The sequence below is a fragment of the Motacilla alba genome, chromosome 14 (genome assembly GCF_015832195.1).
Source record: "Motacilla alba alba isolate MOTALB_02 chromosome 14, Motacilla_alba_V1.0_pri, whole genome shotgun sequence".
NCBI lineage: Eukaryota > Metazoa > Chordata > Aves > Passeriformes > Motacillidae > Motacilla > Motacilla alba.
This window is the reverse complement of record NC_052029.1, coordinates 2,010,322-2,035,400: the sequence shown is the minus strand read 5'-3', so window position 1 is coordinate 2,035,400 and position 25,079 is coordinate 2,010,322. Positions and strand designations below refer to the sequence as shown.

Genomic DNA, 25,079 nt, shown 5'->3' with positions numbered 1-25,079 from the left:
TTCACAAAGGAGCAGAAGTTCAGCAGCTGTCAGGGAGGAGATGGCAGAAGGAAAGCAGGGTTGGAGTGACAGAGAAAGAAGGCATGGGGAATTACATTGCCAAAGGAAAGAATCCATGAGGAAAGGATGAAACCATAAGGCAAAAAGATTAAAAAGGAGTAGAAGGGAAGGAAAATAGAGAAGGGAGAAAGGAAAAAACCAGTTTTGGGACAGTTTTTCATCTTTTGGCTCATGTTAACTCAGGTAGTTTGGCAGGCAGCCCTTGGCTCTGCTATTTGGGATTGGGATTGATGGCAGCTGGTGGCCACTGATGGAATGAGTCACATTTGCTGCCTCCCCTCCTTTTATGGCCGTTAATGATTCACATTTGCTGTGGGCTGCTGAGTTCCACCGCACCACGTTCCATCTGCATGGAGCCTCAGAAGTCACTGTCAAGCTTTGCTCCTCAGATAACTTTGCTCTGGCAAGAGGAGCTGAAACTCTGCTCTGGGAGCAGACACCCTTGGGGTTTTCAGGAAAAGAAACAGTCAGTGACTCCTTCCCTCTGGTCTCCAGGAGCTCCTCTTGGAGACAGAATATTTGCCCATGCAGAGCAGAGGTACTACAGCTAGGTAGACCTGCCCCTTCTCAGTAATCAGAGTTTTGGTGACCCAAGCAGATATTCTTGTTGATTTAGGATATGTGTGTGCAAAAATTGTTTTTTAAAGTGTTGTCAACTGAAGTGGAACCAAAATCTTCCCACCAACTATCTTAGATTTTGACAGTTCCCAGATCATGGATATGGCTAAAATCCAGTGTTAAAGCCATAAAGCCAAACAGGGATTTTAGGCAGAACCATCCTGCCTGTCCCATCCTTAGTGATAAACACAACAAGGTTTCCCTTGTTTTGGTGCTGTTGCTTTCAACTACCAGGCTGAGCCTTGGCAGGACAGATATCCATATCACAAAGTCTAGAATAAAAGGAAATATTCACTGCCCTGCCCCCAGAATCAACTGGGACACGACGAAAAATCTTCCAATCTCATTAAATCTATTGGTTAAAGCTACGAGAAATTACTGAGGCAGCCTAGAGGAAACCCATGTGGAAGTGATCTCAGAGCTCACTCTTGGCAGCTTATGGAGATCTGAATAAACATTGTGAGGGATAAAAAAGCTGTGTTAGAACTGAGAAGGTGTGAATGGAGGTCATGGTAAAAACAGGGAGGTCAGGCAGATCAGAGGCTTCAGGGAAAAGTTTTGAGCTCGACTCACACTGTTTAAGATGTGGGGAGCTGCTCAGGAGGCCTTGGAGGCTCCTTCTCCTGAGCTTGGTCAAGGTTGGCAGGGAGCTTGGGAATCAACTTGGAGAACAGGAGCCTAAAAACCCAAAGTTCTAAGCCGAGGTAAATTCCAGTTGTGTCTACAATCGTTTGTGCTGGGATGAGGGACTCAAGGAGACCTCAAGCAGCCAGAGCTGCTGGAAGAGGATCAGGTAGGACAGGGCAGACTGGTACCACTGCCGTGATGTCCAAGGAAGCTGTGAGGCCCCAGAGGGTACCAAACCAAAGGTGAGATCACAGGTGGTCCAGAGCTTCGGGAGCTTGTGCCACAGTACAGGTCTGGGATGAAGGTTAAAGGCAGGAACAAAGGAGGGACAACAGGAAGCTGAGCAGGATTGCTGGGACCACCAGTAACCAGCAGAAAGGAATGAGAGCAGAGAGGAATGGCCAGAGCTGCTTCATGCTCTTTGGAGTGGACAAATTGAGCGAGAACAAGTGGTTCTTGTTGCCCTGTTTGGTCACTCAGAGCGTGGTCAGGCCTAGAAGGCTCAGCCCTGCCCTGAGTGCTGAGGGACAGCTCCCACAGCCCCGCCAGCACCGACACACTGCCTGTGAGCAGCTCCCAGACCTGGGGAGACAGGCTGGCTCGTCTCATCTGATGATTCATAAAGATATTACTGATGATGCCATAAGCTTTCCCACTCTGGGCTGGCCTTGGGTTGCAGTCATGATGAGCTGGATGCAGCAAACAAACCGTAAAACACAGGGCACTGCTCGGGATGCAGCTGTTTGCTTCAAGGTGGAGGCAGCTGCTGTGAGAGCTGCCTTGCATTGATACCACAGCTCCTGTGTCAATAATACGCTGTTTTTCTTGCCCTTTCTTTGATCTAGGAGACATCATTCTGCTGGTGTCACCTGTGGTACCTCCACGAGCCTATGGGGCTGTGCTCTCCACCTGTGCCCGCCGGGGCTTTGTGCTGCAAGGACTGCGGCAGCTGCAGCTCTCAGCACAGCAGGGCCTTGTGCTGGGCATGGCAGCAGGGCAGGTACTGTGCCCTTTGTGCCCTGGCTTACCCCTTGCCCTGCAGCTAATGGTGCCAGCACTCCTCCAGTGAGTGCTGGAGGACACCCCTTCTCTCTTTCCCAGCTCTCCATGTTCCTGTGAGTGGAGCTCTGGCTGCTTTCAGTGCTGCCTTTTTCCCTAGCAGGAAAACCCCACAAAGCCTTGGCCTCTCTTGGAGAACAGGAGTGTAAATTCATCATCCTGCTCCTACTAAAACAAATGTGAATTTTGCCACTGATGTCAGAATAAGCAAGAGCTGGCAGTAGCCCCATGAACCAAAATACTGATCTGCAAAGGTGGTTCAGGAGAAGAGTTTTCACTAGCAGACTGATATTTGGTGATGTACTTCACAGTCCCTCTGGGCCCTTCAGCATGAAGGCCCCTACTTCAGTGCATTCCAGATGGGTTTCAAAAAGAGCTTTCAGAAAGAACTTTTTTTTTTCTTTGAAGCTCTGCCTAACATGGTGATAGGTTTGAGGTAAAGTGCACTTGGCATTTTGACAAGTCAGCCTAAGGAAACAGCAATAATCACAAATGCAAGGTTGCAGTCAAACTCAAGATATGCAAGAAGTCCAGTGCTGCCCTTGTTATATTATAAATCCCACAGGAATCGTATGACGCCTTCTCTCACAAAGGAGTGGACCCCACACTTCAAATCATCATACTGAGGGTTCTTTGCTATGTCAGTCAGGAAATGCATAATTTTGCAAATCAAACTCTACAGATCCCCTCTTTTCTGATTGTTCTGTGATCAAGCCTAAGGAATAACAATATCCCTGCTTATAATATTTCGTAGAATGAATATAGCCTATTTGTGGAATACTACAGCCCAAATAGCCAGATATTTGGAGCATGTTGCTAAGTGACCTTTAAGGAGTTAACAGCAGCAACCGCTGCTCCGATGTGAAAATCATCCCTTCATTTGAGACTCCAGATAATCTTAGAGAGACTTATGGTACATCCACTTATGGTGGATGGTATCACCTACCAGCTGAGTTACAACTGCTGTGGTTTTAGCCCAGCCCAGCTGCAGGGCAGGATGATTTTGTGTTAAGCCTCTTCCCTGAGTTTAAATTAAGTTTCTCTGTCTCAGGAAAAGAGGACGCAGAGCACCCAGATATTGGAGTTCCTATGGCTCAGTGGTCAGCTGTATCTTGTTATGCCATTGTAATTTATCTATTTGCTTGAGCCCTATAGTAATTACATCTGGATTTAGCAGTCAAATCTGCCCTTCATTATTTCAGATTGCTGTCTTTTGCCCTGGCAAGAGTTCAGGCTCACCTGCTGGTGCTGCAGGAGGAGAAGCCCCTGGTGGGCCCCGCAGGCACTGCCTGGTGCTGCTGCTGAGGAAGGAGAATGCCACACATCACATCCCTGCCCTGCTGACAGGTAACGCTGCCCTGCCCGGCAGCCTGGCAGGGAGGGTTTGCATTTCAGTGTGTTCCCCATTAGCAGTCCAACCACAGCTGTAGAGTTCAGGGAATATTTATTGGGAATATCAAGGCCTGCTCATGTTGCTGTAGGAATCTCCAGACCAAGGTGTGAATCAGTCACTACTACACATCCAACAGAGCTGCCTGGCCTTTGCCAGTTCTTTGATCTTTAGCTCTAGAGTCCTCTTGAACTTAGAATCACTGAGTAGTTCCTGGTGGAAGGGGCCTCAGAAGGCCTCTCATCCCACATCCTGCTCAGCAGAGCATCAGCAATGAATTCCCTCAGGATGCTCAGGGCTTTTTTTCTGTCAGGTCTTAAAAATCTGCAAGGACAGAGATTCTCCTTCCTCCCTGGGCCTTTGTTCCATCATTATGGGAAAGGTTTTTCCTTTATGTGAAGTTGTAACCTCCTGTTTGGATTTGTGAGCCTTGTCCCTGGACCCTTCAAAGCTGGACCTGACTTTGGCATCTCACACCCGATGCATGGAGGTGTCGTTGGGGTTGTCCTGCTCAGAGCCAGCAGTTGGATTTCAAGGATCCTTGTGAGCCCTCCCAGCTCAGGACTTGCTGGGATTTTATGGCCTCAATCACCTCCTCTCAGAAACTCTTTTTGCCCAGAGAGGTAGGGTAGCCAAAATCCAGCTGTGCCACTGAGCCTAAGGGCAGCATCTGATCCTATCAACCTCAGCTTCGAGTCCTGCATCCTTGTGACTTCCAAGCACCCCAAAGGTAACTCATTTTCTATGGAGGGACTGCCAAAACCCAGCCAAGTTGCTGCCTTAAATCTTCTTAATTGAATTTCTGTTTTCTTAAGGATCAGTTGGCATGGACCTCAAGTGGGGAAGATCAGAGGCAACAGCAGTGGTCAGGAGGGAACAGAAATCCTGCCCTGCCCATTCCCAAGAAGGGGTCACTGTGGGTGACCCTTCCATTAACACCATCCCACTCAGCCCATGATGGAGACATTCATCCCCAGCCCAACTGCTTCCTTTAATTTATCCACAATAGGAAAGAACATTTAGATGTTTGGGAGGGGGGGGGGAAATGACAATTCAAATAGTCCTGGGCTTTTTCTCCTGAGACTATCACAGAATGTTCTGAAAACATGTGCAGACACAGAGGATTAATCATGGCACAGTAATTACAGCCCCGTGTCACCTGCTGCCTCTGCACCCAGGGAAAGTTGCTCATTAAAAAGTGCAGTTTCTGCAGCTTCCCTCAGTGCCACAGATGATGTTTTGTGTTCATGTTTTGCACGGGGAAATTTCCACTAGAAATACATAGGGGAGGCTGGAATGAAGGGTTGTCTGGAAAGGTAAAATATTTTCCCTCATGCTAGAGAACTCAGGGTTTTTCCCTTTGATTGTGACAGATTTTGCAAATGCCTCTTTCCATGTGTTCTGTGCTATTTTCATCAGTCCTCTACTGCAGAAAGACACCTTAGTCCATATTCCAGAGCCCTGGAGAGGAGAAGCTGATATTCTTTCCCCACAAGCTTTGGATTGGCCTCTGGAAACTTCAGAATAGCACTGAGATTAGAGTAGGGTAAATACCTCACTAAGAGATTCTGCATTTGTAATCATTATGAAAAGCAGTTGCCCCTTCAGGGTCTTGAATGCTGTTCAATTTTCAAAGCAAGTTAAAATTTGACAAATACTCCTGAAACAGAGCAGATAAATAGGTGGGTAAGGATCTCTGTCCTGGGGTCCAAACACCACACATTTTGTCTCAAGCTTTACTTTCTGCCATGCCCTGAGTTTAAGTAAACAACAGGCAATACTGCTGGGACAGTGATGGCCCATTTTTGGTGCCTCATGCCTTTTGAATTTTGAGAAGCAGGTGATTGTCAGTGGCACATTTGACATCCAAGCTTTGCCATCAGCCTCTAACACCAATAATCCATTTCCCATGCTCCACTACAGTGAATTTTTGACATGCTTGTATGGTAGGAAGCAATCAAATGTGTACAAAGTAATTTAAAAAATAACAAGCCTTTAAAACTGTGGCCTGAAACATTATTACAGAAGGCTGAACTAATTGTTGTGGAAATGTACTGTATGCAACACCTTAATGCACTGCCTGTGCACAGCCCAGCTCTTTAGAGGGAGAACGGGAACCGAGAGATTGTGGCTTTAAGCACTTAGTGTCTGTAAAAGTGGCGTGGAATGGGATATTTTCCAGGCTGGAAACCACAGGAGCAGAACATGATGTCTCTGTTCAGGTCTGTCACCCCAGCAATACCTCCCTGCCCACGAGGGCCCTGTGGGACGCAGGACTTTGGCCTCATGCCTGCAAGCGTGAGACACCTTGAGGGCCTCCATGTGAGCACTGGGATCAGATCTGGGACTCTTCCTAGTGGACACCACCTTATTTAAGATATTTATTCAAATTCAGGAGCTCTGTGGCAGCATCTGTGCACTTGTTCCATGTTTCAGTTTCCAGGAGGAGTTAAAAGGGGATAGAAACAACTGGGAGCTGCAGAAAAAGCCAGAGAAAGCTGTGGGCCAGCCTCAGTTTTCAAGAGCTCCTTGCCCCTTTTTAAGTGGCCCGTGTGGTTTTGGGGAGAGGCGATGGTTCAGTTGAGTTTGGTGTCTGGGGTAAGCTCAGTCTGTAGGGGAGCCGTGGCCAGTGACTGAAACATTTGACAGCAGAGTGTTTTCATGTCAGGCTGAGCAGAGCTCAGCATTGCTCACGTTTGCTGCTGCTCTGAGCACAGGGCTGATGGAGGAGCTGGCAGAGGCAGGCCCTGGCAGCAGGCACAGCATTCCCCCTGCAGCTGCTGGAGAGGAGCCGTCGCTCTGCTTCCACGGGGCTCCGTACGCCGCGGCCGCGCTGCACAGCCTGGGTACGTCAGGGGCTCTGCCCCGGCCCGGCTTCTCCAGGAGCACACACAGGGGCTGCTCTGGGCTGGGAGGGACCTCAAACCTCATCCCATTCCACAGGCAGGGACACCTGCCACTATCCCAGCTTGCTCAAACCTCATCCCATTCCACATTCCACACCTGCCACTATCCCAGGTTGCTCCAAGCCCCGTCCAGCCTGGCCTTGGACGCTTGCGGGGATGGAGCAGCCACACTAACAAGGGATTTTCCTGGATAAAACCATTAGGAATATGCTGTTTGTCTGTAGGATCTCATTTACTGTTCTGCTGCCACTCAATCACAGTAACTCTCATGGAAGAATTGATGGAAATCAAAGTGAAAATACCTTTTTAAAGTAAATTAAAAGATACATGCAAAAAGAAATTATTGAAACGTGACATGGTAACATCCAATTAAGCCTTAATTAGGATAATTAGAAAATTAATCGCTAATCAATATGTATTTATTGCCATAGTTTCAAAATAAGTCAAAATATTAAAATGAGATAAATTGGTGGTTGTGTGTAGGACTGGAATGTGCTGAAGTGATAAATGCTGGCAGCTATAGTTCTGTAGGTGCAGAAAAGGCACTTTACAAATTCATTTTACTCAGATATTCTAAATTTCAGTTTGTACAGTTGTATTCACTTTGGTAACTCATTCATTCGAAGCTGGGAGATTGATAGGATTTCAAACAGCAAGGAAATGGGTTTTCTGTTCCTAATCTATGACTCACATGGGTGAGTCTTAAACCTCCTAGTTCTGTACACTTGGAGTAAAAAAAATCCCATGTTTATTTCACTAACTACATGTTGGGGGTTTTTATGTGTTCAGCAAATTAACTTAGTTTAATTTAATTTAATTATTTGAAAATTTAGATGTCAGGACTTTGAGTTAAAATATATTGCTCTCCAAAACCAAACTGACTCTAAATCCTAAGGAAAATGAAAATTAAATGCATGTCATTCACAATTGTCTAGCATTATGAAATGTTATGATGTAGGAATAAGTAAGTAAATAAATGTTTATTGATACATTTGCTTACATAATCATGTAGTGAATCAGTATGGAACAAACAGGGATTTCTGATGGGCCAGGGATTCTCCAGGCTGTGCTGTTCCCAACGGGACTGTGGATGGAAGCACAGTGTTACAGCAGTCCCCAAATTAGCTCCCAATTGTGTGCCCTGCAATGTCCTAGAAAGCAAAATGAAGTATTGATTTAATGTGAAGTCAGTCATTAGTTATCAGCCCAAAACTGGTGCCTTAAATAATTTTGGTATAGGTCTATCAGCTCTGCCTAATGGTGTGTATAAGGATATCAAAATTACAAGGAATGTATTTCCTTTACACGGCAAAATGTAATTCCAGGGAAGGACTGGGACTAGTTAGAGGGGGTTTGCTGTGTTAATATTCCTCATTCAGGAGGATTTTCCTGAGCTGCAGTGTGAGGAGACAGTGAAGCGCTGGTTGGGATTTATGCAATTCCTTCATAGCAAAAAGCCTGAGATGTGTTTTCATGGGGTAACAGTTTTGTTTTGATGCTCTCCCTGAGCAGGAGGAAACCTCAGCGCAGTGCCAGAGCCCCATCACATCCCTCTGGATTTCCTGTGCCACCGAGCTTATGCTGCTGAGCCCGGGATGGAGCAAGTGGTGATGCTGACAGTGGTGGGCATGCAGGCTCTGAAGAGTGCTGGAGAGCTCCTCCAGCAGATCCTGCTGCCCCCCATCAGGGATCAGTCTTGGAGTGCAGGTGACCCCAGCTCTGGGCAGGGCTGGAGATCTTGGGCTGTCCTGGGGAGCTCTTTTTAGCACAGCAGGAACATCATGGAAAACGTGGTGAAGGGGCCTCAGGAAGAATGGGTTTCTTTGTTACCCCCCTAGAGAGCTAAAGAATTTCTCTTCGTTTGTTATGGGCAATCACAAACAGCTCAGGTGGGCATAATTTGCTTCAGAGAGCATCAAATGAGTTCCAAGTAGTGCTTGGCCTTGCAGAGCTTTTATGTAACACAGAGCATTGTGTCCCTCCTGAGCATGGGGAGGTAAGGCTGAGCTGGAAGTGGGGCAGGAATTTGGCAGTCACAGGCTCTGTTCCGTGCAGTGACAGCCTTGGTGAGCAGAACCAAGGCCCCTGACGGCCTCACTCTCCGGCTCCCCCGCGGGAGGAGCAGCGAGGCCGTCCCCATGCTGGCTGCTCACATGTGCATGAAAAGGGCTGTCAGGCCCTAGGCAGGACAGGGAGTTTATGTAATTTCATGTGCAGGTTGCACTGAAGTGTGATAACTCAGGAGCTGTAGGCACAAAGGGCTAAAGTCTGCCTGTCTTACACTGTGTTGTATCTGACTCTCCCAAAACTGTGTTGAAATACTACTTGAAATCCTGTGAAGTTCTGTATCCGAGATCTGAGCCAACAGAAACTTCCAGCACTTATGGGTTGAGCCCTAAATACCTTCCTACATAGTCAGAAGACAACTTTACAAACCTGACAACATTGAAACTACTTTAGAGACAAGTCAGCATTCTGCTGTAGTTTGTTATTCTGCTAAACATTGCTTAAAGTGTTATGAGAAGTGCTAAAGGATACATAATTATGGATTATGCTGTGCCAAGCCACAGTGTTATCAGTATACTCTCAGTGATTCCCTTCCCTTCTCCATTAGCTGAGCTCTCTAATCAAATCATGGCACTTGCTCCCTGTGGCTCCCTGTTGATTTCCCAGATAGCCCTTTCTTTGTTCTTCACTGTAATGGCATTTCTTAGAATTTGCATGTTGTGGGTTTTCCCAGTATATTCCTATATTTGCATTACAGTCCCTTCTGGATGAAACAGAAGTCAGAACAGCATTGGTACTTGTGCAGGGAAAAAACCCATGTGAAATAAAATGTTTGTGTCCAAAAGAAAGCACAGCTTCTATGAAACACAAGCTGCTGCCTGGTGCTAAAAACATTTTTCTTGACTTGCAGCAGAGCCTGATTCAGGACTCGAGCTCCTGGGCCTGAAGTGGCTGCCCCATCTCACTTGGCATCAGGCCAGGGAGATGACCCCTTTTGAGGCTGGAGACACTCACTGGCAGAGCAGCCTGGGCACGCTGACGTCCAGCCCCGTGCTGGTGTGCGCGCTCCGCGGCATCGACGCCTTCCGAGCCCTGGGAGCTGCCCTGCAGGCATGGACACAGGGCAGGGACAGGCTCAGCACGGGTGACGGCCTCCCACAGGCACTCATGGCCTTGACCCCAGAGGTGACCTTCAGACAAGCCGTCCTCTTCTTCACAGAGGCAGATTTGGTAACTGGTAAGGCACGTTTTTACTGTTTGTGTTCTCCTCAGCTGTAGGGTGTGTGGGAATTGATTGAGCTTGAGCAAAAGAATCCAGTGCTGGGGTTTTTCTCAGGCACAGGAAAATGTAATAATGTGGGGGTAAATTCTGTGCTTGGCTGAATTAGGATGAGGCAATGAACCCAGCAGGAGCCAGCCGAGATCACCTACAAGGTGGCTTATTTAATTAATGTGGCTATGCTTGGCCTGGTGCCCTTCTGATGATCTTGAGGTACTCCATAAGTACTAATTAGATATCAGAGCAATTGGTAGGATCAGTGAATAATACCATGCATTTTAAACCCTTTCTGTAAGAGAAACTGAAGAACAAAGCCCAAGAGCTCTCACACCTGAATGTGGGCACCTAATTGTGGTGCCAGACTTTCAGCTTGATGCCTCAGCCTTGCCCTGTGCTCAAGGAGATTGAAGGTGTGACCAGTCTGTAAGAAAACAGATTTCTTGAGAATTTCTTTTTATCTTGGAGGAGAATGAAGAGAGGAATGGAGACCTTTGCTGTCAAAAGCTTCTCAGAGTTCAGTGATGTGTGCCAGCATCGATCTTTCAGCACAGTAAACTTAATAGTTTCCTCCTGTAGCAGGAAATGTATAGCCATGCCTCTTAAAACTAAATCACTGTGCAGACTGTGGGGTTATTGATACTGGATGGTTTAGAGCAGCAGAGTACAAGCTCCCACTGTTTTCTTTTAATGTGAAATATTCAGAGAAGAATTGGGGCTGCCTGACTCCTCACACCCAGAGAGAAACAGTTCTGAGCCCTGCCAGTTTCTGGCTGGGAGTTGGAACAAGATGGTCCCTTCCAACCCAAGCCATTGTGGGATTTTATGATTACTCAGAAGCAGAGAGAAATCAAAGACTGTGGTAACACCATGTATCAGCCGAAGGGGAGTGATGCAGTCCCATAAGTGCATTCGTGCTTTGAATTTACAGCCCTTCCTTTATCTTTCCTTGGGGAAGAAAAGTCCTTTGTCATCAGCACAAACTTAGCCACTTGTGTCAAACCCACTGTGCTTGTGTAGTGTGCACTAACAAAGTGGCTCTGCTGAATACCACGAAGAAAGATTTGTCTGGGATAACATCCTGGGTTTAAGCTCACAGAAAGTTTGATTTGTCAGTGAACTATGGGGTTGTTCTCTGTGAGACTGGTGAGCAAGAAGAGGAGCCTTCAGAAGAGAAGGCATCAGACATCCCAAAGTGGTGTCTAAAACTCTAAAGAGTTCATGCACTGCAGCCCTTAATAAAAGTTATCCTGAGATGGAAAGGCAGGATAAGAGGAAAGCAGAGCTGTGAGCTCAGTTTAGTGAGGGAGGTTGTAATGGCAGTGCCAGCCTTTTGCACTGAAGCCGCTGTGAGGAACAAAAGAGCACAGCTGAGGCCAAACTTCAGCATCCTCCACTGTCTCTTTTATAAGGTAATTCCATTTTTCCCTTCTGTTTTTATTGTTGTGGGAGGAATGGAGAGACCTCCGTGCTCAAGAACAATATTTTGTAGCAGGTTGAACATCTGCCCTGCTACATAAAATTACTTTTGTCACCGTCCTGCCCCAGACATTGAAGGTTTCCCATCTTGAATCCATAAAAATACCTGTCTTCCCTTCTCCAGATGCAGAACACCGCCCTGCTGGGAAATTCCTGCCACCATGCAGCAGGAGCTCCAGGACTGAAGGGAAGACCACAGGTAAGCACCAGTTGCCTCTTGAAAACAAACCAAGTTGTTTTAGACTCTTAAATAGATTGAAGAAAACTGTGTGTCCTCTGTCAGAGCCATTGAAATGGGACTAGTAAACCTTTGGTGACACATCCTAATCCCAGGCAGTTGGGGAGGAAAGGCCAGCTGGGCCCACCTGCTGCTGGGGGAAGGTGTGAGTATTGTCACATCATTTCCTCTCCACAGTCCTGAGAACCACCTGCTGAGGGATGGTGTGCAAAGTCAGCTGGAAAAGTAATGAATGTCAGCTCTTTAGTAGCCTTTTTCAGGTGTAGATCCCAGAAATGATGATTTTCATGATGTTTTAGAGAGGTGAAATCAGAGCAGAAGGTGCATTTCCCATGTCTCTGTCACGTCCCAGTGCTGCCCAGGTCACCATGGGATTCACAGATCCTGAAAGTCCTTTCAGGTAACCCCAGCACTAAGGAAAAAAGCTGGTGCTGGGAGGATGAACTAAAAAGTTATGAGACAAGGCAAGGACCTTAGGGCTGGTTCCACCTGTTATTTGTGCTCTTATTATTGCAACAAACATGTGGAAAGAGAAAGAGGGCTCAGTAGAGAAAACAAAACAACACAACTCTTTAGCTAAATATCTTCCAGATACATAACTATGGGAAGTAGATAGACACGGATTTTGGACAGTAATACCAAAAAAAGAGGTAATTCTGTTTTGACAAACAGATTTTAGTTTTTTTCTTATCTACCTTGCATGTCACAGTGGCTAAACTTGCCAGTCACTGGAAAAGGAAGCCTTTTATCAATCTGGTGCAGGATTCCCCTCACTGTGCCCTAGATCTTGATAACTTCTCAATTCTCATGTGCCTGAAGCACCTTGATTTTGTTCATCTCCAGGTCACTGCAGGTTTTACATTAGACTGAAAGGAACATTTTTCTGTTGGCTTTTGTCCTAAGTTCTGATTCCCCAGACTCCTTTCATCCTGCTGGGCTCTCCTGGAGAACCACTGGAGCAGCCACTCCAGGCTGGCTGGGGAAGTGCCAGGGAGGTTTTATCAGCAGCACTCAGGATCCTCAGCACCTCTTTGTTTCTGAGAGAACATCAAACAAAACACCAGAAACAGGGCAGCATCTGACCTGACTGTGGAATATTAGGAGCACAGATAGGTTTAAAACCACTGTTAACCACTCCCTGAAATCCCAGAAAAGGTAACCAAGATCCAGCATGATTTAGGACCTGCAGTCCTGCTCAGCTTGTGCTCCTGGGATTACCAGAGAGGGGGAAGTGCGACCCCTCCCAGGGTGTCCCAGGGCATCTGATATCAATCCATCCATGTCCCAGTGTAACACCCTAAAATATCAGTGTGTAATATTGGCTGCTTTATGTAGAGATGATAGCACAATTCTCAGATTGTCTCAGAACACACAAAACTCACTCAAATCTGCTTCTCTCCTGTAGTGGGTGAGAGCTGGAGGTGCCGAGCAGAATCCCTGTTTTCCTTCCTGCAAGCAGGTGAGAGAAGAGCAATTGGGAAAATGTCCTTTGACAAGGACTTGGTGGAACTAAATAATCTGAATGTACCAAAATAAGCAAAAAAAGGATTATACCAACATTTTCCTTAGGCTGGAATCCAGCCTGATGCACTCTGAGCATGCCAGGAGATGTGGTATCTGCTTGTCTTGAGTTCCCACTTATTTGAAGTCACACCTATCTGAACTATTATCTACAAATAGCATATAAACTAAACTCTATTTTCGCAGTTAGGCTATGAAATCAAAATCTATGTGATAATTTTTTGGGGGCAGGCAAAAAGGGAAGGATTGTGAGGAATGGATCTAAAAATATTACAAAGTAGAGAAATGTAATAAAGACCAGGAAAGGCTCTGAGCAGCCAGAACTGGAAATCAGGCAGGTTTGATTGTTGCCAAACAGGTCCCTCTGCTAATTCATGATCAGCAGAGATTGTTCCATTGGTAATTAGTGGTATTTTCTCTAGTTCTTGTTACTTGTAATTGCTGAGGAGAGAAAGCCAGCTCTGGGTGACAAGGTGTCTGACCAAACCAAGCTGGCAATCCTTCTGAAGTGTCTAAAGTCCCTAAATATGCAGCAGGTAGTGACTCACACAGCAGAAGAATGAGAATATCTGCCCAAAAACGTAGCAGATGGTGAGGAAAACATCTGGAGGCCACTGAGTGCTTACATAACACACAGGGGTGAGGTTGCTGAGGTGGAGCCCAGCAGCTCCCTGCACTTCCCGGCTGTTGCTATGGAATCTTTCTGTTCAGGAATGATGTGAGGAAAACAGCACCTCTGTAACAGGAGGGCTCCCTGCAGCACAAGGGTTAAGTTTCCATATCAGGTGGGGAGGAAATCTTCTTGTTTTTTATTTTTGATCCTGTGTTTCTGTGCCACGTCCTGCTTGTCACCTGGAAATAACAGCATTAAGTTCGAGGTAGCCTGGTTGATGCTTTGCTGCATTGACATCTGTGTAATTAGTACTGGGGTGTACAGAAACAGAAAATGACATGTTTTGTACCCAAACAGATCAGCTTGGATCAGTTTTAGCAGCCTGTAGGATGTTCCCCTGTGCTCATGCTGATTGATGTGGTTCAGCACCAGCAGTTCCTGGGCCTCACAGACTGGTTCTGACACTGCACTTGCCAATAAATCTCCAAAAGATGTTATAAGGATAAAATATTAACTATACTCTTGGTAGCAAGTACTTTAGCAAGACTAAAAATTTGAAAATGCTGTCATTTAAAAACAGAATTTATGTATTTTCTGCCTTTAAATCCATTTTCATCAGACAGCAAAGCTTCCTTGGTCTGGTTTGTTTTCTGCTCCTCGTAGTGCTGTACCTTCCTGGCAGCTCTGCTGGGAGAGCTGTGTCAGAAGCAGAAAGTTTTTTTTCTGGAATGTGAATTTTGGTAAAGACAATTCAATTAATTATTGGTTTATGACATTAATTGGGACCTGTCAGGGTTGTCAGTGCCTCTCTGAAACAGAGCTTTAAAATATACTGAGCACCAGAGTAAGAATGTTAGAGCTGCTCAAGGATCACATCACATAATCACCTCAGTTCACATGAAAAATGCAAAAGGGAATATTTTATCTCTCTTAAAACATTAATCTGTAATATAAAGGTTTGAGTCTTATCCGACAGAGCTGCCACAAGAACTTTTAGGACCTGGAGCAGCTTTCCTTGACAGAGAAACCACGAAGCTTGGACAGTTCCAGATGCATTTTTAATCTGAAAACCCAACAAAGCAAACCCAAATCAATAAATGTTCCTATATGCCCAGGTTTTTTACGGACTCGTTTCGCTGGTATTTTTGTGAACTTCCTGCCGGGTTTCCCGTGCCCAGGGTAGTAAACAAACCCCGCTGTGTTTGTTCCAGGGGCACAGGTTCTCTGCACGGTGCTGCTGATCAAACCCGGGCTGTGGAGCCGCGGGCTGCCGAGGATCCTCCGGGATCTGCACCTGGAGAAATTCTGCGTGGTCGGAATGAAGCACCTGGAGCTGGGAGCAGCTGCTGCTGCTGCTCTCCTGCCCTGCGAGCTGCAGCAGGTCGGTGAAGGGAGTGGCAGCCTGTGGAGGGGGGCGGAAAGGTTGAGCTGTGGATAATCCATTCCTGAAAATCCCAGCAATTCCCACCCGGGATTTCAGAGCTGTTGCTGGGAGCGAGCTGTATGGAACATGCAGATCTGCACCTCATCAGCACAAAGAGAGCTGAGGGCTTCCTTTATCACATGCCATGAAGACAGGCATGGTTTCTCCCGAACGAAACTTTGGGGAGCATGTGGGCAATACAGACCTCGCAGGAGTCTGTTCAGCTCTGCCGAACAGGTGTCCTCTGTTCCTTGCCCCAGGTCATTCCAGGTAGGGCACATCCAGGGAGCACGTGTGCCTGGCTTCATTCCATGTGGTTAAAGCTGGCACAGCCTCCTGCCTGCCAGGGAATGCACATCTCTGGGGTGCTGTTACCTGAGATTGCATCGCAGACATGGCTGAACCCTGGCAGCCAGTCTGCAAAAATCCCCTGCAAGGAGAGGAAATTGTCCTTGCTCATGTCTAATAGGCAATAAAGAGGGTTCTTAAATCTTAGGGCATTGTGGGGTTGATTAGCAAAAAATAGATGTTTGTTTCTGCTCTTTCATGGCATTAGAAACCTTTTCTTTCCTCAACCTGACGTACCCTGGGTGTAAGGATACTGTGAAAGCCAGGGAACTGAACTCTGGCCATTTGAGAGGAGTTGAATTATTATTTTTTTACTTCCCTTGGGGAAAAACAGTTTGTGTTATTTTATTGCTTTCTTGAAGATATTTAACCACTCGACTTTATAAAAAAACAAACATTTATAATTGATATTGCACTTGGGTTAAGTTTGGAAAGTTTATAACATTGTCTCCTAGAAATTCTTGGTAGAGACTTCCAGAAGAAAATAAGCACATGCCAAGGCAGTGCTCTGGAACGATTAATATCTTCTGCATGGTAGCAGTGAGCACAGGCATCTGAGTTTGAAATATTTTCACTGGCAAAAGAGATACAGTGGCCATTAGGGTTGATGGGGATGTGCTTCCCAATGTTATTTAATCACAGAGCTAAAGACAAAATGCCTTTTTGATCATCTGAAACAGAAAACATCTTAAAAACCTCAAATATCCTCAGGAAGCAATGCAGATGCCTGAGGGGTAAATGTGAGGAGAGGTTGTTTCCTGAAAATTTCCTTGTTTTTGGAGTTCTCCAGCACACCAGAGCAGCTGTTGAGCATTGATTCAGTTGCCTTGAAGAGCCGGTGACTAATGAGGATAAAAATTACAGACTGTTCATGAGGAAAAAAGCAGGGTTTGAATGTGAGGAAGCCAAGAAAACAGTCTGCCTTTGCTGAAGGGGAGCAGACAGTGGGAAATGCTTTCTGCTATCCAGGGGCCCCTGCTCCTTTCCAGAGCAGCAGGAATGGCTCTCACTGGGGAGGGCTGGGAAAGGCTGAGCTCCCAAGATAAGTAGGGAGATTTGGAAAAAGTCTCAGCAGGCTCCAGGGACTTGGTTATTTGCAAAATCCAGTGGGTAAATGGCTCAGTGGCAGCCATGGGGGCAGGGCTGTTTTTTCCCAGCTAAATTCCCCGTCCAGCTTTTGCATGGGAGGGATGTTCATGATGGACCTGCTCTTCAGCCTGTGGCACAAAGGGGTGCAATGGTGGGCTTCAAATGAGGCTCCTAAAATGGGGGCAAATTGTTGACATTTATCAGGTCACAGAATCCCAGCTGGGTTTGGAAGTGACCTCTGGAGATCAGCCAGTCCTACCCCCCTGCCAGGGCAGGATCCCTATATTCACAGGATATATCCAGGTGGTTTGGGATGTCTCCAGAGAGGGAGACTCCAAGCCCTCCCTGGGCAGCTGTTCCACAGCTCTGCCACCCTCCATGGAAGGAAGTTCTTGCTCAGGTGGAGGTGGAATTTCTTCTGTTTTAGTTTCTGGCCATTACTGCTTGTCCTGTCACTGGGCACTGCTGGGAAGAGCCAGGCACTATCCCCTGAGACCCTTGGAGATATTTAGATGGACTGATAAGATGATGAAATGTGCTGCTGAAGAAGATGGAGCCAGTGTGTCTGTCCCTGCTAGAAGTTCTGTCCAGGGCTGTTTCTCTCTTCACCTGGAACATGCTCCAAAATCCATCTCTAGAGAACCCCCAAGCACCCCCAAATGCTGGTTTGTTTTGTTTTGAGAGCAAATCTGGGTTTATTCACTGCAAGGAAGACAACCTCACATCTCCCTTTCTAATGTATTATTTACGTATACTTGACAAATATCCTTGGCAGCACCAGCTCAGCTCTGTGATTGCTTTTCCAACTGAAATAGTCCCCCTGAGCTCAGGGAGGCATGTGGCCTTTGGAGCACAAGAAAAAAACACCTGCTCTGCTCTTTGCTGAGGTTATCAAGTCACAGGAGCCACAACAAGATGTTTTATCTGCAGTTTAATAATGATTATAGAAAATAAAGGTCATGTAAATAGAGCTGACATCATCTCCCCAGCTTTCAGCCTGACCTGGAGGTGTTCAGCCAGCAAGGGGTGCCTGTTCCCAGGGGATTCTGCTGCATCTCCCTCCCTTCAGGGCTCATCCAGTGATCCAGCCCTCTGCAGATTGGCAGCTTGGGCTTTATTTTTCCACTGGGGCCTGATCTTGCTGTGGGGGATTGTTGCTGTAGTATTGAGGACAGGTGAATAAAGCGACATATGGGCTCCAAGGTCTCAGAAGGCAAATGCCAGGTTTATGATACACCACATTCTTTTTATAGACAGTTAGGATACAGCTGGACCTGACTGGTCCTCATCAACACCTCTCACATCGTTTGCTAATTAGGAACAGCACCCTTCTTGTAAACATCTTACAAGAAACAACACATTCAAAACACCAGCTGCAAAGATTAAGGATTATTTTCATTCTTTCTCTGAGCTTTCTCAACTCCCCCAGGACAAGGCCTGGGAAAGTTTATCTGACTTTCTCTCTCTGACCAGACTTGCAGCAGCCACAGGGGATCACCTGGTGTGATTGCCTGCAGCAGCAGGTCACTGCACTCAGGAACTCCAGGGTTCCCTCCAGCCCCATCCTGCGCTTCCAGCCGTAAATGCAGCCGTGTAATTCCTCTGCTCCTTAATCCCCTCAGTCCTCCCGAGCCAGGGCACAGCTGGAGCTCCCTCCTCTCAAGGAAACTGCTCCCTGAATTCCAGGCAGCTGCACAGGGATGTGGAGCAGGATGGGAATGGAGGGAGTGAAGGCAGCGCTGGGCTGGCAGAGTCTGGAGTGGTGTGAGGAGTGAGAGGAGCTGCCAGAAGCTCCCTGGCACCATCAGTGACCATTAGAAACAACATCATCTTCAACCCCAAGTCCGTGGATTTGCTGGGGAACAACCAAAAGGAAAAAGAGTTTTGCTCTTTAGATCTAAAATCACTGGTTAGAAGCTCTGGAACAAAATACTTTCATTTATTCTGGTCGGTTTGGCAGAAACAGAATGTTTTCTTTGCAGCTGTTTCCAACCTGGGTGAATACTGATATGTTTTATCAGTCCTTTTGAAAGTTGTCATGAAAAATATCACTGGATTTTCATTGCCCAAAGAGAAAACCCAGAGAAAAGTGGATTAAATCCATTTTTTTAACTAACAAAAATTTTCAAGCAGGAAGGGATTATTTTGTATTATATAGAACTGAATGAATGTCACCATTTCTCAGTGCACTGTGACAAGCTGAAATTCTTCATCCTCCTGCAAGCAGAGCTGTTGTCACCAGAGAGCCTCTGAGTGACACGCTGTGACCCTGTGCCCACGGGGCAGGAGCTGTGACAAACACCACACCCAACCCCTAAATACCTCACCAATTTAAGCACAGCGGGATTTTCTCATGAAATATTTTGCCTTTGCAAATGGAGGGGGGAATATCAGGCTTGAGCCCGTGGTTGTCAATTCATAACCTACTTCTCAGAGATGCAATTTAGGAGGCAGCGAGTGCCAGAAGATTTGGGTCAAAGGCACTGAATGGTTTCACGTGATAGAAAAGCAGAGAGGCCTTGAAGTGTTTTATCTCCATATTTTAAAATGAAATGATAGGATTTGCTTTTGGAAATGTTTTATCTAGAGAATTGCTATCCTCTGCTGCTTTTAGAAGATTAAAAAATAGAGGAATTAAAACCTCTGTGAATGACGTGATTCAGCTGAATCAAATGGTGTTTTTTTCCCCCCTCTGGTTTTTATTTCCTCAAAAACTGGGGGGGAAAAAATAAATAGCCATGGGTTGATTCTGGCAGGGAGCTGGAAATGCCCTTGTTTTCTAAACTGGAGAGAACATCCAGCCCTGGCTGCTGCTCTGTGGGGTGCAGAGAGGCACAGCTGGATGTTCCTGCCACCTTGTTCAGATGGAGGGGCAGGGGGAGGCACAGCTGGATGTTCCTGCCACACTATTCAGCTGGAAGGGCAGGAAGAGGCAGAACTGGATTCTCCTGCCCTGTTATTCAGATGGAGGAGCAGGAGGAGGCAGAGCTGCAGCTGCTGTGGGCACCCTGACCTTGTGCCCAGCCCAGACATCTGCAGCAGGCCTGGCTTCCCGAGGTGTTCCTTGATTAAAGCAGGCAGCAAGGCCAGAGAGCTCTGACACCCACGTGCCCCAGCTCTGCTGCCCGTCCCAGGGTCCCAGAGCTGTCAGTCTGTCTGTCCCCAGCCCTCAGAGCAGCCTCTCCTCACCAGTGCAGTGTAATTTCCTCTCATCCTTGCTCGATGTACCGTGCCAGGCTGTTGTGACCCCCACAGCTCTGCTCAGGGGAGGGCATGGGCTGAACTGACTGTGCTTGGGAAAGAAGCAAAGGTGGAGGAATTTGCTGTGGAGCAAAGGGAATCAGACAAGGCCAGGAGAACAAACCAATTTCTTGCAGCCCCTGGTCTGACCCTCCTACTTTTAAGTTCTGTAGTCCTGATCCCAGCTAGTGTTCACTCTTCAGGAGAAGCTGGGGGTGGGGGGCATCCTGTCATTTGTGAATTCAAAAAGCAAAGCTCTGCTGTTTGTGATCCATCACTTTTCATCAGCTGAAGAATTGAAAGGTGGCTCCTCATCTCAGGGTATTCATGACCCCGGTGTTCTTGCTTGTGCCTCTGCTTCCTCCTGATCCAGATGTCCCCCAGAAGGAACAGCCCTCCTGTGACCTGCTGGATGTCACAGGAGGAGCTGCTGGTTAGTGAAAGGAATGTACTTAGGAACAATAATGTAGGTCCCAAATACACTGGCAACTGTGACTGACCAAGGAAATCAGAATTAGCACAAGACACTGCTGATGGAAGAACATTTTTCTGTTCAGCTTTGGTCAAGAAAGGTAAACTGAGCCTGCAACAAATTTGAGCCAGTTCACTTCAGAGAAATGACATGAGGAGGACTGGGGAAATAGAGAATCATCTCAAGAGTTAAACCAGACCTTGGCTCATTTGACCCAACACGACCCAAAGCTGAGAAACAAATCTGATTTCTGACAAACACTTCAGGCTAGGACAGGCCAGAGGTGTAAAAAGAGCTACTTAAAATAAAGTCCAGATAATGGCACAGGAACAAATGGGCACAAAGTGGGCCCAAAATGGGCACTGCTTGGTGTCTGAGCTCTAGATTTTGGAATCTTGAGTACACCAGCAGTGTATTAAAGAGGAGAGAAAACAAGGAGCAACAGCAGATTTGCTTACTCACAGCTTTCCTTCCTGGCCAAAGGAAAGCTGGGATGTTCCCAGTGCTCAGCAGCTCCTCAAAGCTGTTATCTCTGATTTCTTCTCAGGATCCAGCTGCTGTAGAAGCTCACTGTACCTACCTCACCTCGGGCACTGCCCTCGTGCTGTGCCTGCAGAGGCCCAATGCTGTGAAGAAGCTGATGGATCTCCTGGGACCAGAGGATCCTCAGCTGGCCCAAGCACTGGATCCATGCCTCTGGAGGGCTCAGTATGGCACCAGCACAGTCCAGAATGGATTTTATGGTAGGTTTTTGTAAAAGAAAAGTCCAAAGGCTCAGATGCACAAATAGACAATATGTTATGTTTGTTCCCTCCTGTCACCAGATCTGTCACTACAGATCCAGCCTTGGCAGGCACTGCAGGCCATTATTCCCCAGGAAACTTTCCCTGTGTTCTTGGTGGCTGAGCTGAGTGTGTCTCAAGCAATGAAATATTCTCCCAGAAGATATATTCCAACAGGCTTCCTCTCAGAGCAGCCCCAGCTCTGGCTTTATCAGAACAGGTTTCCTTTGATCTCTTCCTTGCTTGGTCATTTTGTACTTTCAGCTTGGTTATTTTGGAATTATTCCCAAGAACCCATCTGTCTTCCCTGCTTGTGTGTCCCTTCCTGATGTCTCCATTACCCATTGGCCAGCTCCAAGATTTCACAAAGACTCCAGGACATCCTGTAACATCTCACAATGCTGATGGCTGGCAGGAGAGAGGTGACCCAAACCTGCTGAGGCAAGCAGGGCAACTCAGCTGCTTCCCATCTGGAAAGGCTCTTTCCATCTGGCACATGGCAGAGGCACAGGGCAAGTCAGCATCCTTGGAATGCTGCCCCATCCCAGCTCCTGTGCCAGCAGGGAGGCACTGGATGTGTGTGCGGGGTGGTAAGGGATGGGAAAATGGGAAGTATCCCTGGAGAGAGCAGCTGTGGAGAGCCCAGCATCATTGCCACAGGGAGGGAAGGATATCATTCTGAAATTCACATGGAATTAAGCGTGGTTAGCTCCCTGCCTGTGTTTCTCCTCAGTGTTGCACTGATTTTGCTCTAATACTTAAAGGAATATAAAAAAAATAAAGCAATAATTTCTGTGAACTTAGGTGAGCTGTCAGGCACTGTGTGCCCAGAGTCCCAGAGGAACTTTCCTGACAAGATCCATTGGATTATTTGGCTTTTCCCATTGTGTCTGCGCTGTGAAGTCACTCCCTCTTTCCATCCATGTCAGGTGGGCTGCTGAGAACTGGCAGGGAGGGAAGGAGCCACAGCTTGGGCAAGAGAACCAAGCCCTTGCTGCAGAATCTGAGCACTTGGACTCCTCCAGGAGTCATCCCCCAGCATTTGTGGGAGTGACTGAAGAGCAGGATCTACTTATAAAAAAAAAAGTGATCAGGGCTCTCCAGCCAATACCTTTCCATTGTCAGCTCCTGCTTCTCTTGCTCCTGAGATGAATGAACGGATTGTGTATCCAGATTGCTCTGAAACTCCTCAGGCATGGCTAAGAATGGGTAATATACATCCCAAATTTCAGATGTTTGCTGCAGCTGGAGCACCCCCGGCATAACTCAGTGAAAACCAGCAAGGGGAGCTGAGTCTCATCCCGTTTCTGTTGGGAGTTACAGGGAGCTCCCTGTGGGAGAGAGCTCCTTGGGTGTTCTGACTCCCTTCAGACCCCTCGGCTGGCATCTGAAGTTGCTCTTGAGCTGTGGGCTGAGCCCAGAGCCAGCCCTGCCCTCTGTGCCCCGTGCACTGAGCAGGACCCAGCGGTAGGGCTGCCCCACAGAGCCCTGCCTGCACTCATTCCAGGACCAGGGATGCAGCTGGAGCTAACTCTGATGGATCTGGCCCAGCTGCTCTGCCCTGGAGCCATCTATCCATGAGGAAAGGAGTGTTCCTCACCCCCTGCACCTCCCAGAGCTTTTCCTCCAACATAGTTAAGCTGGAAGAACCTTCAGTGAGTAACTGGAGGACTGTGCAAGCCCACCCTCCTTTCCTAGGAGGGAACACTAGGCTTTCCTAGTTTTGCTCCAGCTGAGGAAGAACTTCAGTTAATGCCTGAAGCAGAGCAGACTCCTACTCTTCCCTCCCAAAGTGAGAAAGGAAATGCAATGGGGTTCCAGGGAGACTGGTGAACCAAAAAATGCAGCTTTAATCCTGTAGGGCTCAGCTGCAGAGGTGAGTCTGCACCCTCCCATCTCCTCTGGGCTTGGGAAGTCATTGGACTGTGGTTTTTTTGTGCTTTTTCTTGCATCCAAAGAGCTCTTATATGTGCACCCTACCCTGTCTTGTACCTTGAGCAAAGTGAGAGTAAAAGGCTCATTTGGAGCATTTGTGTTCTCTGTAATGCCACCAGTGATGGAAGCACAGGAGGTTTGGTGTGGAGGTATGGAAAGGATCCAGCCCAGCTCATACACTGGGACTTACACAACCTCAGCATTGTAAACTGCTGCCTTAAGGGCTCTGGCTACACAAAACCTGGAATTATGGTGCTCCAACAGGGCTGAGTGCTCTCAGGTGGGATCTTTTGAATGGGCAGCCTCCAAGGTGGGAATATTTCAGAGGATTTTGGTGTCCCAGGAGCATGGATCTGTGCCAGCACATTGACAATCTAGCTAAACTCCAATAGAAATAGCTTTTCCCTCTCTAATATTTTCCACGCACAAATCTCCAAACATTCTGAGTAATGCTTTATAACACTGTTGCTTTATAGGGAAATATTCAGCTGCTAAGCCTGGAGGGACCTCTCGAGTCACTGAGTTCAGTTAATTCCCTCACAGACAGCCCCATCACGTTTTCCCTTCCATAAGCACCCACCCCAACTGGATGGATGTCACAGAGCCTTGAGAGCTAAAAATCTTCTTACATTTTCAAACTTAAATATAGCCACATACACGTTGTGCCCATTTGTTCCTGTGCCATTATCTGGACTTTATTTTAAGTAGCTCTTTTTACACCTCTGGCCTGTCCTAGCCTGAAGTGTTTGTCAGAAATCAGATTTGTTTCTCAGCTTTGGGTCGTGTTGGGTCAAACGAGCCAAGGTCTGGTTTAACTCTTGAGATGATTCTCTATTTCCCCAGTCCTCCTCATGTCATTTCTCTGAAATGAACTGGCTCAAATTTGTTGCAGGCTCAGTTTACCTTTCTTGACCAAAGCTGAACAGAAAAATGTTCTTCCATCAGCAGTGTCTTGTGCTAATTCTGATTTCCTTGGTCAGTCACAGTTGCCAGTGTATTTGGGACCTACATTATTGTTCCTAAGTACATTTGTTTCACTAACCAGCAGCTCTTCCCCTTCAGTAAGGGCAGCGTGGTGTGATCCAGAAGCAAGGGAACAACAGGATTTAGAGCTGGAATTGAAAGGTTTCATAGTCTCCTTAACATGATTCCCTCAGTTCCACTGTTAGGAAATAGAAGGAGTCTTGTTTACACGAGGAAGCTGCTGAGTGATAGTAGGACAGAATCAAAATACCAAGGAGGCAATGGAACTGTTCTAAATATAATGGTTTAAAATGTTTGCTATTACTGTACAGAACAGCTGGCCTTTAAAGCAATTACTGCAGTGAGTTGCACATCATCAATCTCTCCAAAAGATGAGTGTGAGTCTAGAGAATGTTTAATTCATGGCCTGAGAGAATCTTCTCATTGTATTTCTCTCTCAGGCTCCAGATCCTATGCAAGGGCTGTCCAGGATGTGAAGCTGTTTTTCCCAGAAGGGCTGTGCTGTGCCCAGTGCCAGCCAGTGCAGGAGCAAGAGGTAGGAATCTGCCCCTTCCTGAGCTTATCCTGCTGTGCCAGAGCAGCAGTTTTGGCCCTGCTATCCCGTGCCTTCTCTGCTATTATGCTGTAGATAATGCAGCTCTGGGTGTGTACCAGGCTCTCCTGGTCCTGGGGACGTTCCTCCCTCTGCACTGAGCCCAGCAGCCTCGGTGGGGAAGAGCTGCTGCAGATCTGTTTGTTCAGCAAGCTGTGCTGTGAATTTGGGAGGGCTCAGGGCTCGTGCTCCCAAATGATCAACACTGCTCTGGAAGCAGGGGCAGCAGCCTCACCCTGACTGCTGAGCACACTTGAGCCAGGAGCTGGTTTTTTACCAGCTTTCGATCGTTCAGGGATGGGATGGTTGATGATGTGAAAATGATTGGGATGTGCTCAGCCAAGGGATGGAAAGGTTTGAGCTTTGCTGTGGCTCAGAGCTGGGATGGTCCTCCCAGGAGATTAGCTCTGGAAATGGCCA

General features: G+C 47.1%; 1 protein-coding gene across 6 annotated transcripts in view; it reads left to right on the top strand.

Moving 5' to 3' along the window:
• Window positions 1-25,079, top strand: part of C14H16orf71 (chromosome 14 C16orf71 homolog) — a 91,385-nt gene that overhangs the window by 52,127 nt on the left and 14,179 nt on the right. For 2 of the 6 annotated variants that reach the window (XM_038151615.1, XM_038151617.1), the window contains exons 18-27: window positions 2,151-2,305; window positions 3,567-3,711; window positions 6,472-6,600; window positions 8,173-8,367; window positions 9,578-9,904; window positions 11,547-11,621; window positions 13,066-13,119; window positions 15,006-15,175; window positions 20,914-21,109; window positions 24,508-24,602. In XM_038151615.1, coding sequence (XP_038007543.1) covers window positions 2,151-2,305; window positions 3,567-3,711; window positions 6,472-6,600; window positions 8,173-8,367; window positions 9,578-9,904; window positions 11,547-11,621; window positions 13,066-13,119; window positions 15,006-15,175; window positions 20,914-21,109; window positions 24,508-24,602 — 1,541 coding nt within the window. The remainder of the gene's footprint in view (window positions 1-2,150; window positions 2,306-3,566; window positions 3,712-6,471; window positions 6,601-8,172; window positions 8,368-9,577; window positions 9,905-11,546; window positions 11,622-13,065; window positions 13,120-15,005; window positions 15,176-20,913; window positions 21,110-24,507; window positions 24,603-25,079) is intronic. The other 4 variants (XM_038151618.1, XR_005258679.1, XM_038151619.1 and 1 more) reach the window with 4 other exon arrangements.